Source organism: Microtus ochrogaster, chromosome 7, assembly GCF_000317375.1.
Source record: "Microtus ochrogaster isolate Prairie Vole_2 chromosome 7, MicOch1.0, whole genome shotgun sequence".
NCBI lineage: Eukaryota > Metazoa > Chordata > Mammalia > Rodentia > Cricetidae > Microtus > Microtus ochrogaster.
Genome location: NC_022014.1, coordinates 37,718,242 through 37,733,264, shown reverse-complemented (window position 1 = coordinate 37,733,264; position 15,023 = coordinate 37,718,242). Strand labels below are relative to the sequence as shown.

The 15,023-nt window shown below is 51.6% G+C and overlaps 1 protein-coding gene across 1 annotated transcript in view; it reads left to right on the top strand.

The window, feature by feature from the left end:
- Map2k3 (mitogen-activated protein kinase kinase 3) overlaps positions 1 to 14,115 on the top strand; it is a 20,849-nt gene extending 6,734 nt beyond the window's left edge. The window contains exons 2-12 of the mRNA XM_005349925.3: positions 3,392 to 3,458; positions 3,811 to 3,859; positions 4,648 to 4,761; positions 4,981 to 5,100; positions 6,137 to 6,253; positions 6,961 to 7,012; positions 8,077 to 8,204; positions 8,535 to 8,612; positions 11,338 to 11,477; positions 12,570 to 12,615; positions 13,069 to 14,115. Of these exons, the coding sequence (XP_005349982.1) occupies positions 3,392 to 3,458; positions 3,811 to 3,859; positions 4,648 to 4,761; positions 4,981 to 5,100; positions 6,137 to 6,253; positions 6,961 to 7,012; positions 8,077 to 8,204; positions 8,535 to 8,612; positions 11,338 to 11,477; positions 12,570 to 12,615; positions 13,069 to 13,152 (995 nt within the window). The 3' untranslated portion in view covers positions 13,153 to 14,115. The remainder of the gene's footprint in view (positions 1 to 3,391; positions 3,459 to 3,810; positions 3,860 to 4,647; positions 4,762 to 4,980; positions 5,101 to 6,136; positions 6,254 to 6,960; positions 7,013 to 8,076; positions 8,205 to 8,534; positions 8,613 to 11,337; positions 11,478 to 12,569; positions 12,616 to 13,068) is intronic.
- The last annotated feature ends 908 nt before the right edge of the window (positions 14,116 to 15,023 follow it).

Here is a 15,023-nt window from a genome sequence, read left to right as displayed (position 1 = left end):
GATCAGGCTGGCCTCGAACTCACAGAGATCCGCCTGCCTCTGCCTCCCAAGTGCTGGGATTAAAGGCGTGCGCCACCACCGCCCGGCTCCTCCCTTCTTTTTGGACCTCAGTTTTCCCTGTTGAGTTGTGGGTGGCCTTATTTATTCTCTAAAACGCTGCTGGATGAAGATGGCCAGCTGAGTGGGAAGGTGGGACACCTTGCCTCTGACACTTAAGCATCAATATTAGCTCCCAGTTTGGTTGGCTTAGTTGCCCAGGCCCAGGACTTCTCCTGGAAACCAGATGCCATATTAAGCACTGGTGGTAGGGGTGGGGAAAGTTAAGGCATAAATGTCACTTTTATCATTGAAAATGATGGGTGAATCTTACTGTCTTATGGTGCAGGGCTCTCTCCAAGTGGCATGCTCTCAGGCTATCCCTGCTGATAGTTGGATGTTGGAGCAAGTCAGCCTGGTCAGGATCATATCCATACCCTACCAGATGCTACAATGCCCTTTGTCAAGCCATCTTTCCTCATCACCTGACTTGTATAGTGGATCAGTGAAAAACTTTCCCTCATGGAGCCATGTAAAAGGGGGTATAACATGGGTGGTAGCCTCAGATAGCTCCCTCTTATCCTCTGTTGGGCACTTCAGGGTCCTGGGAGGTCTGCCAGTCCTCTACACATCGTACTGAGAGGGCATAATCATTTGCCTACGAGTGCATGGCAGAGAAACGACAGAATGACAGTTGAACCCAGCTCTTGGCTCCAGAGTGGCCTGTCTGGGAAGTGTCTGTGACACATGGCAGTAGAGGCCAGGAGGTCTCATGGATAGCAAGGGGACTAAGCTGCAGCCATCAGCTGGCAGGCTCAGGTACCAGACTGGATGGAGTGGAAGACAGAGAGAGTAGTATATGCAAAGACGGTAATGGAAAGCAAGGTGGTTCATTTAGGGAGGTGCGAGGGGGATAGTGGGTCAGGTGGGAGGAGATGGGGCCAGAAATCACCCTCATCTGTGGGTGCTTTGATGTCAGTGGTAGAATCTCGGGTTAGCGGTTGAATCCTCCTCGCCTCAGTTTCTTCACTTCTTTCCTGAGGAGTTGCTGTGAGGTTGGAGTGAGCTATGTAGATGCCTGTCACTAGGCTGGCCTGCACAAAGGACCCTGCGATCCTGGCAGACTTGTGGTTTGCTCATGGTAACCAAGAGCCTCTGTTTGTTGTGGTGACAGTCATCACCTTGGGCCACACCTGGGTAGCCCCAGGCTGCCTGACCATCTGGGCCCAGCCCTGACTTTGGCATTGGATATTGCCCGTGGTGTCTGGTGGCTTGAGGCCTGTTTCTGGGCTGTCTCCATGGCGGCCTTGCCCATTCCCTCTGACAGCTGGCATAGCTGCACCAGTAGCTCAGGTCACTCCTAACATAGGCTGCTGGTCCTGTAGGGTAGTTGGCTGTGCGCTGCCCAGCCTGAGAAGTTAAGAGGAGCTCACCACCATACCCAACAGCAAGTGTGTACATGACCTTGGCAGATGGGGCAGTTGAGGGCACATCTCATAATACCTCCCAGTCCACTGCAGGAGACACGGGAGAACAGAAAGTGGAGATGACGTGGGTGGGTAGGACTATGAGCTCCACTTAGGCAGGTTTGCCAGGGCTGCGGGTCAGGTTGTAGCTCTGTATGTTCTAAGCAGACTTGTGCATTTTATTACAGAACACTTTATATTTTGGTTGCAAAGATCCTCATATCAGTAATGAAAGCTAGATAGTACAGGCCAAAGTGTAAAGAGATAACTTGCACACATGCCCGTCTTGGTACTTGCAGAGTGAGCTATGTAGCAGCTCTCTAACTCTGCCCCTAGCACGTGTAGCCAGAGGTCATACCTGGCAGAGATTTGGACCCACAGGTGCATGAGACCCAGGGCCTGTCCCCCCCAGCACAGGGAGACACCCCCTCCCCAAAGAGTCTGCAGTGAGCCCAGCTGCCCATCTTGTCCTGGTCAGTGCTTCCGAGAGTCACCCCAGACTGCCCTGAACACCAGGCCTTGCTGCCTGAGTCACATTCCAAGCTCTGGATTGTGTGTGGCTACCACCGGCTCTGCCAGAATCTGACTTAGACATGGCTTCAGAGTCTGGGGTCTCCTGGGCAGGTGGTGGCAGTTTGCAGGAAGTTTCTGTGAAGGGCAGGCATTTGGTCAGTGCTGGTCTGTCCTGTGTGACCTTGAGGAGATTGTTGCATTTTCCTTTCTTATCCTGCTTTTCTCTGGAGTTTTCTCCCTGTTTGGGGTTCAGTGCCTCTAACTGTCTGGAGAAGCTGAGGCCGAGAGAGTTAGTGATTGCTGTCAGTGATGGGCGCTGAGCCCTGTGTGGGAGATGGAGATCCTGGGGTAGTCCATTCAGGCTGTGCACCAGGCCAAGCCCCCACTGCCCCAGTGGGGGTCTATTCTGGTGTGAGGCTCAATGAGCAGGGTCCTGGATGGAGCTCAGTCTCAGTCACCCCCTCACCAAGGTTGATCCTAGTGGAAGAAGGAAGGACACCGTGCGGCAAGGGCTGCTGTTACAAAGTCCCACCTAACAGGCAGCTTCCGCAGTAGGAATCTGAGAGGACGGTGCATTCCCCAGAGGCCATGCAGGAAGGCTCCACCTGTGCTTTCTTTCAAACCTCCCTCTGACTTAGAGGTGGCATCTCCTGTGCCTCATTTGGCTTCCCCCTTTGTACCCCAGTTTCCTCTATTATAAGGAAACCAGTTGTCCTGGAAGAGCACTTACATACCTGGCAGGCAAAAAGCTCTAGGTTTCACCCCCCCCCCACATACTCCTGTGTATGCACATGTGCACACACAGACACACTCACCAGTCCTGCCACACTGGATTAGGGCCAACTCTAATGACTTCATTTTGATTTAATTAGCTGTAAAAAAAAATTCTCCAAATAAGGTCACATTCTTGGGTTCTGGGTGTCAAGACTTCAACATCTAAGTTTTGAAAGACACAGCTCAGCCCATAACAGAGACCTAGGACATGAGCTTTTGTGTGGTTGGGAACATTGGTACTGGGCAGACTACATTCCATTCCTGGTGGTAACAGGCCTGGAAACTCATGCATAATTGAGTATTTGAGTGTGTGTGTCTTATAGGCACAGCTGTCTGGTGCCTCCCAGCTGCAGGGCAACTCCTAGAGGGTGGGGCTTGGTTTTGCCATTGTGGTAGGGAGAAAGCCTGAGCCTGACCCGCAGCCTGAGTGAGACCATGTTCTGTATACCTCAAGGCTCTGAGGCTCCTCTTGGCCTGTCTCTTGGGTATCTATGTCTGGAGGGACAGGTAGTGAAGACCAGGGGCCTGAGTCACCTCCCTCCCCAGCTTTGCCCAACCCAGGACTAAGAGTTGACCAGATCCCTGTTTTCTCTCCACTTCAGGAAAATCAAAGAGGAAAAAGGATTTACGGATAGCCTGTGTGTGCAAGCCACCTGTGCCCAACCCCACGTGAGTATACCTTAAGTTTCTCACTCTGTTCAGACTTGGAGAGACTTCTGAAGGAGGTCAGGAGTGTAAGAAGCAGGGACGTGGGGGTCGGAGGTGGGTGAGAGAGCTGTTTCTTCTCATCCAGTGGAGACTTGGTAGCATTGGCTGTTTGCTCTATGCCTTCCTTCCCAGCCCTTTCCTTGGGGGCTCTGTCAGGGCCACCTGGCAACACCATTGCATGTCCACCCAGTAGACATTCAGTAATCAGTGAAATGAGGTGACTGTAAGTGGCCTCCATGACCAGGCTGCATTCCACCCTCATACCCCATTGTTTCTTCTCCCCGAGAAGCTTATGGATCTGCTTTCTCCACAGACCCCCCCGGAACCTGGACTCCCGGACCTTCATCACTATAGGAGACAGAGTAGGTGACTGGACCCTGGGCGGCCTCCTACTTTATCTCACAGTGCCAGTGAGAGGTGGCCATGGGTGGTAGACATTGCTGGGCTCTGGGGAAGAGCTTCTTTGCTGTCTTGCTGGTTGTGGCCCTGGGCCACCTGCCCTTAGACCTCCCATCTGGGTGGAGTACATTCCACCTGCCTTCTAGGGCTGTGGGGAGCCCAGAACTGCCTACCCCAGAGGGTGGGTTATGAGTCTTTCTCTTCTGTATCACCTGCAAACAGCATGTTGGACATGCAGGCGTCCGGGCCCCCAGACCTCAGGTCAGACCCTAGCCTCTGTATTGTTCATTCCTCCGAGTGCCTCAGAGAACCACCTGCCATTGAGAAGCCTGACTTGGGGATATGCACCAGGGCAAAGCATGCTGGGAGCCTCTTCTTGGCAGATGCTACCTACCCAACCCCTGTCAGTGCCCAGTGTCCTGTTAGTCTGATTGCATAATCCCGCGTGTCTCATTCAGGGGAGGGAACTCACCGAAAGGTTCAGTAGATGATTGATGTCTCCCTCTGCTGAGATGTGTCTGAAAGAGGGAAAGGCTTCTCTCAGTCTCCGAGTCTTTGGTTTTGAACCCTTTTTATAGAGGCCAGCGGCAGGCTCTGATTGGTGATTTCCACAGGGTTGCACAGCATGACGCAGAGCAGCTTCAGGCTCAGATATGATTAGCTTGTCCTCTGCTTCTTTTTTCTGGACGAGGGAGAAGAGCCAGTCTCCAACTTGATGCTCACTAATCACCCCTTATCTTTGCCTCTTAAGAACTTTGAGGTGGAGGCTGATGACTTGGTGACCATCTCAGAGCTGGGCCGTGGAGCCTACGGGGTGGTGGAGAAGGTGCGGCATGCTCAGAGTGGCACCATCATGGCTGTAAAGGTAAGAAGGGCTTCCTTACCTGGAGTAGCACTTAAGGAGGCATGGACTGAGCTGCAGGTTGACTACCTACCTTGTGGCCCTGTCCCTTGCTGTCATCACCAGCGTTGAGGCAGAACTTCTCAGACCAGGCCAAGCCATGAATCCCCAAGGCTCCGGGACCTCATGGACTAGGTAAGGGGTGCAGCCTACACATTACCCTGACACGCTTCCCTCCCGCAGCGCATCCGGGCCACTGTGAACTCACAGGAGCAGAAACGCCTGCTCATGGACCTAGACATCAACATGCGCACGGTCGACTGCTTCTACACTGTCACCTTCTATGGCGCCCTCTTCAGAGAGGTGAGAGCCTCCCTCTGTCTCTGCCCAACTCTTGTCAGCCACTGCTACTCTGCCACTTCTGTTGTGTGCGAGAGGTGAGCCACACTGAGCTCCCTGCCACCTGAGGCAGGCTTGGAAGCTGGGCTTCCCTGTTCCTGGCTAACTCTGTGCCTCAGTTTCCTTGTCTGAAGATGAAGCAGGTGTTTGAGCAGGTCTCTTCAGGTTGTGGTCAGGGTCCTGGTCTGGGGCCTGGCACTCGGTAGCAGCTGAGACATATGTTTGTGGCTGTTTGTTTTCTGCTAGCACCTGAGTGGGAAGCACTGTGGAGGGATGAGGATCTGGGATAGATTCTAGATTGGAGGACTGGAGGCTGAAGCAAGGTATAAAGATCTAGACCATAGGGCTTATCAAGAGCATGGAGCTGCCCCTGAGTCAGCTGGAGGCATGCAGTGTTGGGAACAGTGTGAGCTGAGCTGCTAGGATGGATCAGAGCTTCCCGTGGTGATCTTAGAGCTCTTGAGTGGTCTGCGATGTTTCTTCTCAAGTCCCAGTGGTGGCTCAGACCCTACTTTGTGCATCTCGTGTGGTGGGCTGACCCCCCCTGTGCAAGCGTCAGCCAGCTCTGTGCTCAGGAGGTCCTGGACTGATGCCTGGACCTCCCCCGGAGGCCGTCCCAAGGCTACGCACGTTTTCTGGGGAGAAGTCATTTGCCAGTGAAGAAATTTGGTTCTTGTCCCTTTGTGTCCTGACTTGAAAGTTTCAGTACATATTAGGCTCCTCTGGGAACACTATTGCAATAGGGCACAGGTGGAAGAGACTAGAGCTGTATGGTGGACTGCATGGTGTGGGGCCAGAAAGGCAGGCAGGGGTGGTGAGGGGCTCAGGAACATCTGAGGTGTGTATGTGAGTGAGGGGTTTATTATGTCCCTTCTAGGTGGAGGCTAGATCTGGTGCTCAAAGCCATGCTGTTCAGGGCTGGGGAGGCCACTGGGAGCCTGTAGATTGTCCAGGGCTGGGTAGCATTGGTGGACCAGCTAAGCCCTGGGTGTTCTCTTAGGGAGATGTGTGGATCTGCATGGAGCTCATGGACACTTCCCTGGACAAGTTCTACCGGAAGGTGCTGGACAAGAATATGACAATTCCAGAGGACATTCTAGGCGAGATCGCCGTGTCTGTGAGTGACCTGGCTCTGCCCAGCATGCACAGAACCTTCTGTCTGAGTCTTGGCAGAACAGCCATCCCTCAAGGCTCAGTACTTCTGAAGCCTTGGAGCATTACCTCCCCGGAGAGGCCCCAGGCTGGAGCTCCTTAGGCTTGGCCACTCCCTGCCTCCAAGACTGAATGCAGTCCTCAGGTTCCTGCCCATTTTGAAGAAAGGAGTTTCAGACTGCCACATGCTAAGACACCTCATGGTAGCTCTCAGAGGTCCAGGCTGCCTTAGGGAAATGTTGCCTTCTGAGTCTACTCTTTCTAGATGAGGGCAACAACTATTATTTGAGCATTGCTACAGCTGGGGAGGGGACACTGGAATCAAGGATGCCTTTTAATCCTGTTTGCACCTGGAAGCGTTTAAATCATCCCGTGCCTCCAGCCCCTCTACTAGGGTAGGTAGCTCTACTAGGGGAGTGAGAGGAACCTGGGGACCTGATAGGTCTTAGTGATGGCCCTTGGGTAGCACTACTTGGGATTTGTGGAGTAAGAGGAAGGGTAGGAAGCTGTCAAGTCTGTCCTAGGACAGCCAGGATGATGGGCACATCTGGGGTGTGGGCAGGAGCTGGGTGAAGGGGCTGGGACGTGTTTAGAGGGGATGAGGTTTGCTGCTTTGTTATCATTGGTGTTACCTGGAATAACAGCAGTCCTGCCTCTCCCACCCCGATTCAGATCGTGCGGGCCCTGGAGCACCTGCACAGCAAACTGTCTGTGATCCACAGAGGTCAGTGTCCTCCACCTGCACTGAGGCTCAGGGAGGGGCAGACTGAGACTATACCTGGTGGGGCATGGGCCACTTTTGCATTTGGGTCTGCTGTGCTCAACAGGAGGAACTAACTGGATTCCCACTCTTCCTGGGCTCCATTGCCCACTTCTCATTCATATGTACAGTTCATGTGCTGTGAAACACGTAGATTGTGGCATGTCACTCTGGGATTCGGATACAAGCTCTTTCTTATTACACACCCCCCACCATCTTGAGCTTTCCTGGGCTCTTTTTGCCCTTGCAGCCACTAGTCTGGTTTTTCCCCTTCAGGGCTATAGTTATTAAGATCAGTCTCCTGCCTGATAGTGGTTGCACATGCCTTTAATCCCAGCACTTGGGAGACAGAGGCAGGTGGAACTCTTGTGAGTTCAAGGTCAGTCTGGTCTACAGAGTAAGTTCCAGAACAGCAAAGACTGTTACAGAAAGAAATCCTTTCTCAAAAAACCAAACCAAAACCCAAACAAAGCGAAACAAAAACATAATCTCCCATTAACTTGTTTGCATTGCCCTTAGAAAATGAAGGAGGCCATATAGGGTTTGCTGCCCAGTGCCCATCCCAGTTCTATCCTCAAGTTATCGTTGTTGGTCCTTTGGCATAGAACCTTCCTGTCCTTTTCTGGGCATCTTTGTCTTTACACGTCCACAATGACCTTTGCTTGGAGGGTCTTGCTTCCTATGAGGCAGGGATGGGGCTCCTCATTTGCACACAGACCCATTCTCACGCCTTCACCTGCCCTATTGATCACCATCTTCTGCTTGCTAGATTTGTGTCTAGAAGGTGATGTGCATGAGTAGCCCCTAGGTTGTGTCTCCGGAACTCTTATGTTTCTCTTTGGTGGGGACAGGCTGAAGTACATTCTGATCCCTTGTTTAGCTTGATGGGGCCTAGTGCTGCACATCTCCCTGCCTCTGTTTCGTTGTCCTATCCTTGGGGCATTGGGTGACCTGCTGCTGGACCACAGGGCACTGAAGGGGCAGCATCTCACTTGGCATAGGCTGAGAAAGGTATGTTCCACTTGTAGATGTGAAGCCGTCCAACGTCCTCATCAACAAGGAGGGGCATGTGAAGATGTGCGACTTTGGCATCAGTGGCTACCTGGTGGACTCTGTGGCAAAGACGATGGATGCTGGCTGCAAGCCTTACATGGCTGTAAGTTGGGGCAGAACAAGATTCTGCTTCTATGGAGTGGGCAGGATTTTTCCAGCTGTACCTGCCATAGGGACCCTGCCACCATTTACCTGCACTCCAAGATCCTTGTTTGGATGAACTTAGAGTCTGTAGAACCTGTGATCCCTGTTGTGAGGAAGGCAGGTTCTTTAGGACTGGGGCCCTGGTGGGAAGGCAGGGATTGGGTCTGGCTCTTGCTGGCTTATATCATATGGGCAGGGGAACTAATTTTATGTTTTAGTAGAAGAGGAAAGGTCTAACAGAGGGGGCTTTGGCTAGTTGGGTGTTCAATCCCTCTAGTTTCTCTTGCAGCCTGAGAGGATCAACCCTGAGCTGAATCAGAAGGGCTACAATGTCAAGTCTGATGTCTGGAGCCTTGGCATCACTATGGTACTGTCTGGGCTGGGTGCGGCACTTGCTACTCCAGTGGGGTGGGGTGTGTCTGTGTTGGGGTCCCTGGGCTCAGCATCACCACCGTATTGTCTGGACTGGGCACAGCACTTGCTGGTCCAGTGGGGTGGGGTGGGTCTGTGTTGGGGTCCCTGGGCTCCAAGTCGTTTAAATTCCAGGAGAAAGAGTTGTTTTTAGTGTCCAAGGGGGGGGGGGGAGCACCATCAAACATTCCTGTTTGGGTAAGAGGATATTTGGAAGTTACAGTACCCCTTTTCTGATGGGTCAGTTTAACCATCATGACTGTTCTCTGTATTCTGTGACGTCAGCCTTTTACTTAGAGCCATTGGTAGATCACGAAATCCCAGCCGATGCTAAGTTTAGTTCTTGCCATGCAAGTGATTTCCAAATCACAAAGGTAAACTCTTAGCTGGGCTTGGCAGCACCCTCCTCGGATGTGATTCCTGTGGTAGCAGCACCCTTTTGTAATGTGATTCTTTGGAAGGCAGAGGCAGGAGGTTATCCTCAACTTCATAGTGAATTTGAAGGACCTTGTCTCAATACCCTTCCCAATCCTAAAAAAGAAAAAAAAAAAGTAATTGAGGTTCTCCCTCCCCCCAATACACACACACCTGTGGGTGAGGCTCTGGATCCTGGCTTTGTGGAGACTGAAGGGATCCTTGGCTTGGAGGGGAGGGGCAGAGGCCAGCCCATTAGGATGGAGTTGAACCAGATAATTCTGAGTCCAGGTGTAGGGATGGACCTCTGCCTTCTTGACCTGCCTGGCAGAGAACTCTAATTGACCTATTGATGCAATAAAACACAATGACTAAAAGTAACTTGGGGAGGAAAGGGTTTATTTTGGCTTATAGCTTTCAGGTTATACCCCTTCACTGAGGGAAGTCAGGGCAGGAACCTGGAGGCAGGAACTGAATGAAGCAGAAGCCATGGAGGAACACTGCTAACTGGCTTGCTGCTCCAGGCTCGCTGAGCCTGTTTTGTTACATTAGCTAGGACCACCAGCCCAGAGGTTGAGTTGAATCCCTACAGTGAGTGGGGCCTCCCCCATCAATCATCATTCAAGAAAATGCACAGGCTTGCTCACAGGCCAGTCTGGCAGGGGCCTTTTCTCAAGTGAGGTTCCCCTCTTCCCAAATGACTCCAGCTTGTACCGAGCTGGCATAAAATTAGCCAGCACAGTGTTACAGTGAAGCCGAATTCTTTGAAGATGGGCACACTTCTCTGCTACACATGTGTGGAAAATGCCCCGGTACCTTAGTTCTTGATACAGCAAGAACAACTATCTGCCGTTGCAATGACCTTTAGCAAAGAGACCTTCTGACTGTCAGGAGTCACAGGTACCAAGATATGCTGCCCGTGTTCTTGGTTCCCTCCTGCCTAATTGTTTTGAGATGTCCCAGATTGAGCTCGTGACTTTTGGATGAGACATTTTGTCATTTTTAAAGAGGCTTTATGTTGACAGCCAGGATCAAAGTTTCACAGTAGCTTTTCAGGCTGCAGAAATAGGAGCAAGGCTTGGGCTGTCTTCTAGGTTTTCTAGAACTTCTTCCTCCAGGGCCACCACTCACATTTATCTTCGGCCCAACATTTCCACTTAAAATGCTGCTGTTCTTGGAACAGTCACCCCCCTCAGTGGGCTCTGGCCTCGGGAGCTCTGGGCACACACATCTATGTTTCAAAACACGTTTTCTGTGTATGTTACCAGACATTCAGCTGTTACAAGGGGCTCCCTCCTGGGGGTGGTGGGTCTTTTTCTAAGTAATTTCCTGTGATAGGTGACTGCCTTATGCATCTTTGTGCTGAGGTAGTTTTATTATTTTCTAAGCTCTTTAAAAAAGAAGATCATCAGACCTTTTCTAAAGATGGTTAATGCCCAGATTCTGGTGCTTTGGTTAGGCACCACCGAGCTTTCTCTTGTAGTCTGCAGAAAGGCCACTGTAGATTCTGGAAACGCTGAGGCAGTTTTGAGTCTGCATGGCTCTGTCCTGTGGACAGATATACAGGTGACACACACTCCCCTCCCACCATGGTCTTCTCATATTGGCTGGAAAGGCCTGGAGATGGACAGGAAAGTCCCTTTCTAGTTTAGTTTTTAGTGCTCCATTTGGTGCCAGTTACATTTGTTTGAGTGGTGTCTCTTCCATTTCTCATGGTGGCTACAGCCTGCCTTACCAATCAGGAGGTATTCATGCAGGAGAGTCTGCTATACTCAGTTGTCCCCTCTAGTAAAAACAACACTGGATAGGTGGCCCTGAATACTCAAACATCTGTGTTGGGGAAGTGTTGGAGAGGGAGTAGCTGGGCCAGCAGGCCTTGGACTTGACACAGTGAGGTACTCTGCTGACTGCTGCCTTGTGGGAAGGTGTCTGTGGCTCCCACTCCTCATGTCTGGCACACTATCTGGAACCCAGTTGCTTGATAAAATCTAACAATTTTAGATTGTTTGAAAAGACAGTGGTAGTCAAACCTAGTCTAGCCCAGGGTTAGACTTAGTCTGAGCTAGCTCTGCTAACCTGGTCAGAGGAGCTTAGTACTGGCATCCCAGTACTTGACCTACTGCTAGATGTGAGGGCAGTCAGGGACAGCACCACTGGCCTGGGGTATTGGGGAAGGATGACCAGGTCCCTTCCACTTCACGCTTCTGGATATAAAGTTTGGGTCATCTGATGTCCGGAGCCCGTTGTCTCTGCTATCCCTACTGCAGATCGAGATGGCCATTCTGCGATTCCCTTATGAGTCTTGGGGGACACCGTTTCAGCAGCTGAAGCAGGTGGTGGAGGAACCATCCCCGCAGCTCCCAGCTGACCAGTTCTCCCCTGAGTTCGTGGACTTCACTAGCCAGTGGTGAGTGTCTGGGCTCTGTCCTCTCCTCCTGCGTGAAGTAAACCCTTGAACCACATGGTTTCAAAAGTTAGGAAGTGGTGACAGCCCCAGCGTGAGCAAAACCTGAGTCCCAGCAGGAGGTTTCGTGTAGACTTCCCTGAGAAGGATGAATCCAGAATAGTGTGTATGTGATTATATATTATGGAAGATTACAATGCATAATGAAGTTTGCATTTATTGGTGCCTAGAAGTTTTTATCAAATTACAGAATGTTCGTGGAAGCTTTATAAAAATCATGTTTAAAGTTATAAAAGAATTTTAAAAAGCAATTATACAGACCATGTTCTCTCACCGTAATTAAATAAGCACATGGAAAGTAAAAGTAGATTCTTGTAAATGACTCTGGGAATACTAAAGAAATTTAGAAAATACATTTTTTTTGATTTATTCATTTATTATGTACACAACATTCTGCCTCGATGTATGCCTGCACACCAGAGGAGGGCGCCAGATCTCAGTACAGATGGTTGTGAGCCACCATGTGGTTGCTGGGAATTGAACTCAGGACCTCTGGAAGAGCAGTCAGTGCTCTTAACCTCTGAGCCATCTCTCCAGCCCGTAGAAAATACATTTTTAAGAAGAAACTAGTGAGGGCAAACCAATGTTTGTATGTTGTGGGCCAAGAGTTGCTCAGAGAACAAGACAATGCCTCTCACTAGAAAACAAAAACTGAAAGCAGATGAGTCCAGTAGCAAGGCTCATTGATTGGTCTGACCCTTTCTGATTGGACCTTCATGCTCCAGAACCATCGATTGATGTCTTCCCTTCTGATAAAGGATAACTTAGTATCTGGTCATTAGGCAGAACATGTCAGGGTTGGTATCATGGACGTAGTCTGGATCAGTACGGAGACAGCTGGACTCCCGAGAGGCAGGGAACGTTGCTACCAAGACTGTAGTTTGGACCCATGGACCCCAAGCCAGTTTGCGAGACCCCCAGACAGTCTCGCTCCTTCTCTGAGCCCCAGGAGTGTGCCGCTTTAATGGGGGCAAGCCCAGCCTGTCTAGATTCACTTCCTCCATGTGAGCCTGGCTTCACTGCCCTCTTTCCTAGCCTAAGGAAGAACCCCGCGGAGCGCATGAGCTACCTGGAGCTGATGGTGAGTGTGCATGGGAAGTGCTTGCCCTGCCTGCTGGGCTTTGCAGTGGCTGGGTGGGGCTGTCCGGAAGAGGGCTGAGTCTGAGGGTGGAGGGGTAGCGCTTGTCTTCTGCATACACTTGTGTAGTTTTGCCTTGGTTCACACGCACAACCCAGACCTTGTAGAAAGGTGCTCTGCGCTGTGACAGTAGGGCAGAGGAGTCAGTGTGGCCTCGGAGAACTGAGCCTGGAAGGGCAGATATGTGCTTTTGCTGGTGAAGGAAGGGTGGAGGGTCTGGTAGAGCAGAGGCCCCGTATCCTTGAGGAAAGAGACGCTTGTGTGGTGGGAGCTACTGCAGGAGCTGGTCAGGCAGGAGAAGCATGCCGGGGTGGATCAGGCTTGCATGGGGGATCTCCCTTTATACCTCCTCCTGTACCCTTTCACCCCCAAAATTGTGCCTCTGTTTCCTACCAGGAACACCCTTTCTTCACCTTGCACAAAACAAAGAAGACGGACATTGCTGCCTTTGTGAAGGAGATCCTGGGAGAGGATTCATAGAGACTGGCCCAGGCCCAGGACCCCATTGGCCTGCCAGCATCCCATACCCCTCTGCTGGGGCAGCACTTCCCTACAGCCATAAGCTACTGCCATTCTGGTCCTGGACATTCCAGGAGGAATTGAGGGGGTTGTTCCTGTCCGGCTCGGCAACTAGCTCTTCCAAGTGCCAAAGAATCAGACCTCAGGGGGGCTCCTAGCCAGGCCCATATGGGCCCCACAGTGCCTCTGCTGTCGCTGCTCCCAGAGTCTCAGGCCTCCAACCAAAGGATGAATTTGGAGAGGTCCGTGTACCCCCTCCCCACCTGCAGATGCTATTGCCTCTTGAAGAGGAGGCAGCTGGTGCTTCTGTGGACAGGCCATAGCCTTGGTTCTGTCCTGGATGCTCCCCAGGTTGTATATATATATATTTTAAATCACAACTGAATGGACTGTGTACACTGGCCTGGATCAGGGACATCTCTATCCTGTCTCAGGTGCTGAGGACACACTATGGGGATGAGCCATGTGGATCCCCTAAAGACTTTCCTGGCCTTCACCCAGCACTGGCCAGTGGTCTCTTGGGGGTCCACTGACCTAGCCCCTAGCCTCCACCTCTAATGGTATCTGCCTTTATTTTTAAACTGTTATCCTCGTTGCCTTCTGCTTTATGGGTGTCGCTGGTTTTTCTTGCATGGTTTGAAGCTGGTCACTTAACCCTAGGTACCAGCTGTATCACAGCTACCCCTGTGCTCAGACTGGAGTCTACAGGATGGCTCAAGCTCTTTGCACAAGGCCACTGGGGGAGCCATACCAACTCTCCAAGTGTGACCAGCTCATTGGAGCTAATAGGTTTACTTTGGTGGTGTTTTTAAAAAAAAAAAAAAAAAAAAGAAGGAAGAAAATATATTTTTGTGAAGAAAGGCCTGCCTATCCCAGCCTTTCCCTGGGCAGGAACCTATTGCTGTTTTAATTAAAAAACAAACCAAAAACAGAAACTGTGTGAGACTGACTTTGGCAAGCCTGCTCTTTCTTGGGGAGTTGTGGGGTCCTTGGCAGAACCCTTATTCTGGGAGTGTGGCAGCACAGCGTGACTGGAGCCTGGAGGCTGCCAACCCACCGGGACCTTACACTGGCCTGGCCACAAGCCACAGGAGGACACAGGTTCCTAGGGCGCTGTGGTGAGGTGCTTCATGCCACGGCCACCCAGGCTAGATCCCGTAGAGGCCACCTGACCACTACCAACAAAGTCTGCAGCTAGCCAGAGGTAGAGAGAGGCTGGGTAGGAAGTGGCAGGTTCCACATTGATTGCACTATGCTTCCTCAGTTTACAGATGAGAAAATGTGCCCAGAGCCCCCCACCCTTACTCAAAGCCAGCTGAGGCTCAGGCAGGTAGTGGTGCCTAGAGGAAGGCTGTGAGGATGCTGCTTGGCATAAAGCCCTTCCCTAGGGCAGTGTAACCCTGTCCTCGAAATACGACTAGGACAGAGGCCACCCACAGGCCCTCTCCTCCCGTAAGGAGGGATGTGTGTGGTCTTAGGCACTGGGTATCCAGGTGCTTGGTTAAAGGACTTGTGTCCATTCACTATTCTTTGGGGGGGGGGGGTCACCAGAACCTGGTGGCTTCTTCCAGCTTGACAAAGGTAGGTCCTTACCGTCCTCTGGAGGGTTAGTGCTGGCTGGGATGGAGTCATGTGCTCATGCCCAAGCCAGAAGACTGGAGTGTGGCTTCAGGCATAGGTGGACCCTGGGGAAAGTTGGCACATCGCAAAGGTGAGGGCAGGGCCTTGGTGTCCCTGGGAGAGCACAGGGTCTCATGGGCACCTCCACCACCACTCTTCACTGGCCTCTGCAGTGACTTCCCTGGTTCAGCTTTCATAGCTTCATGGAGCCT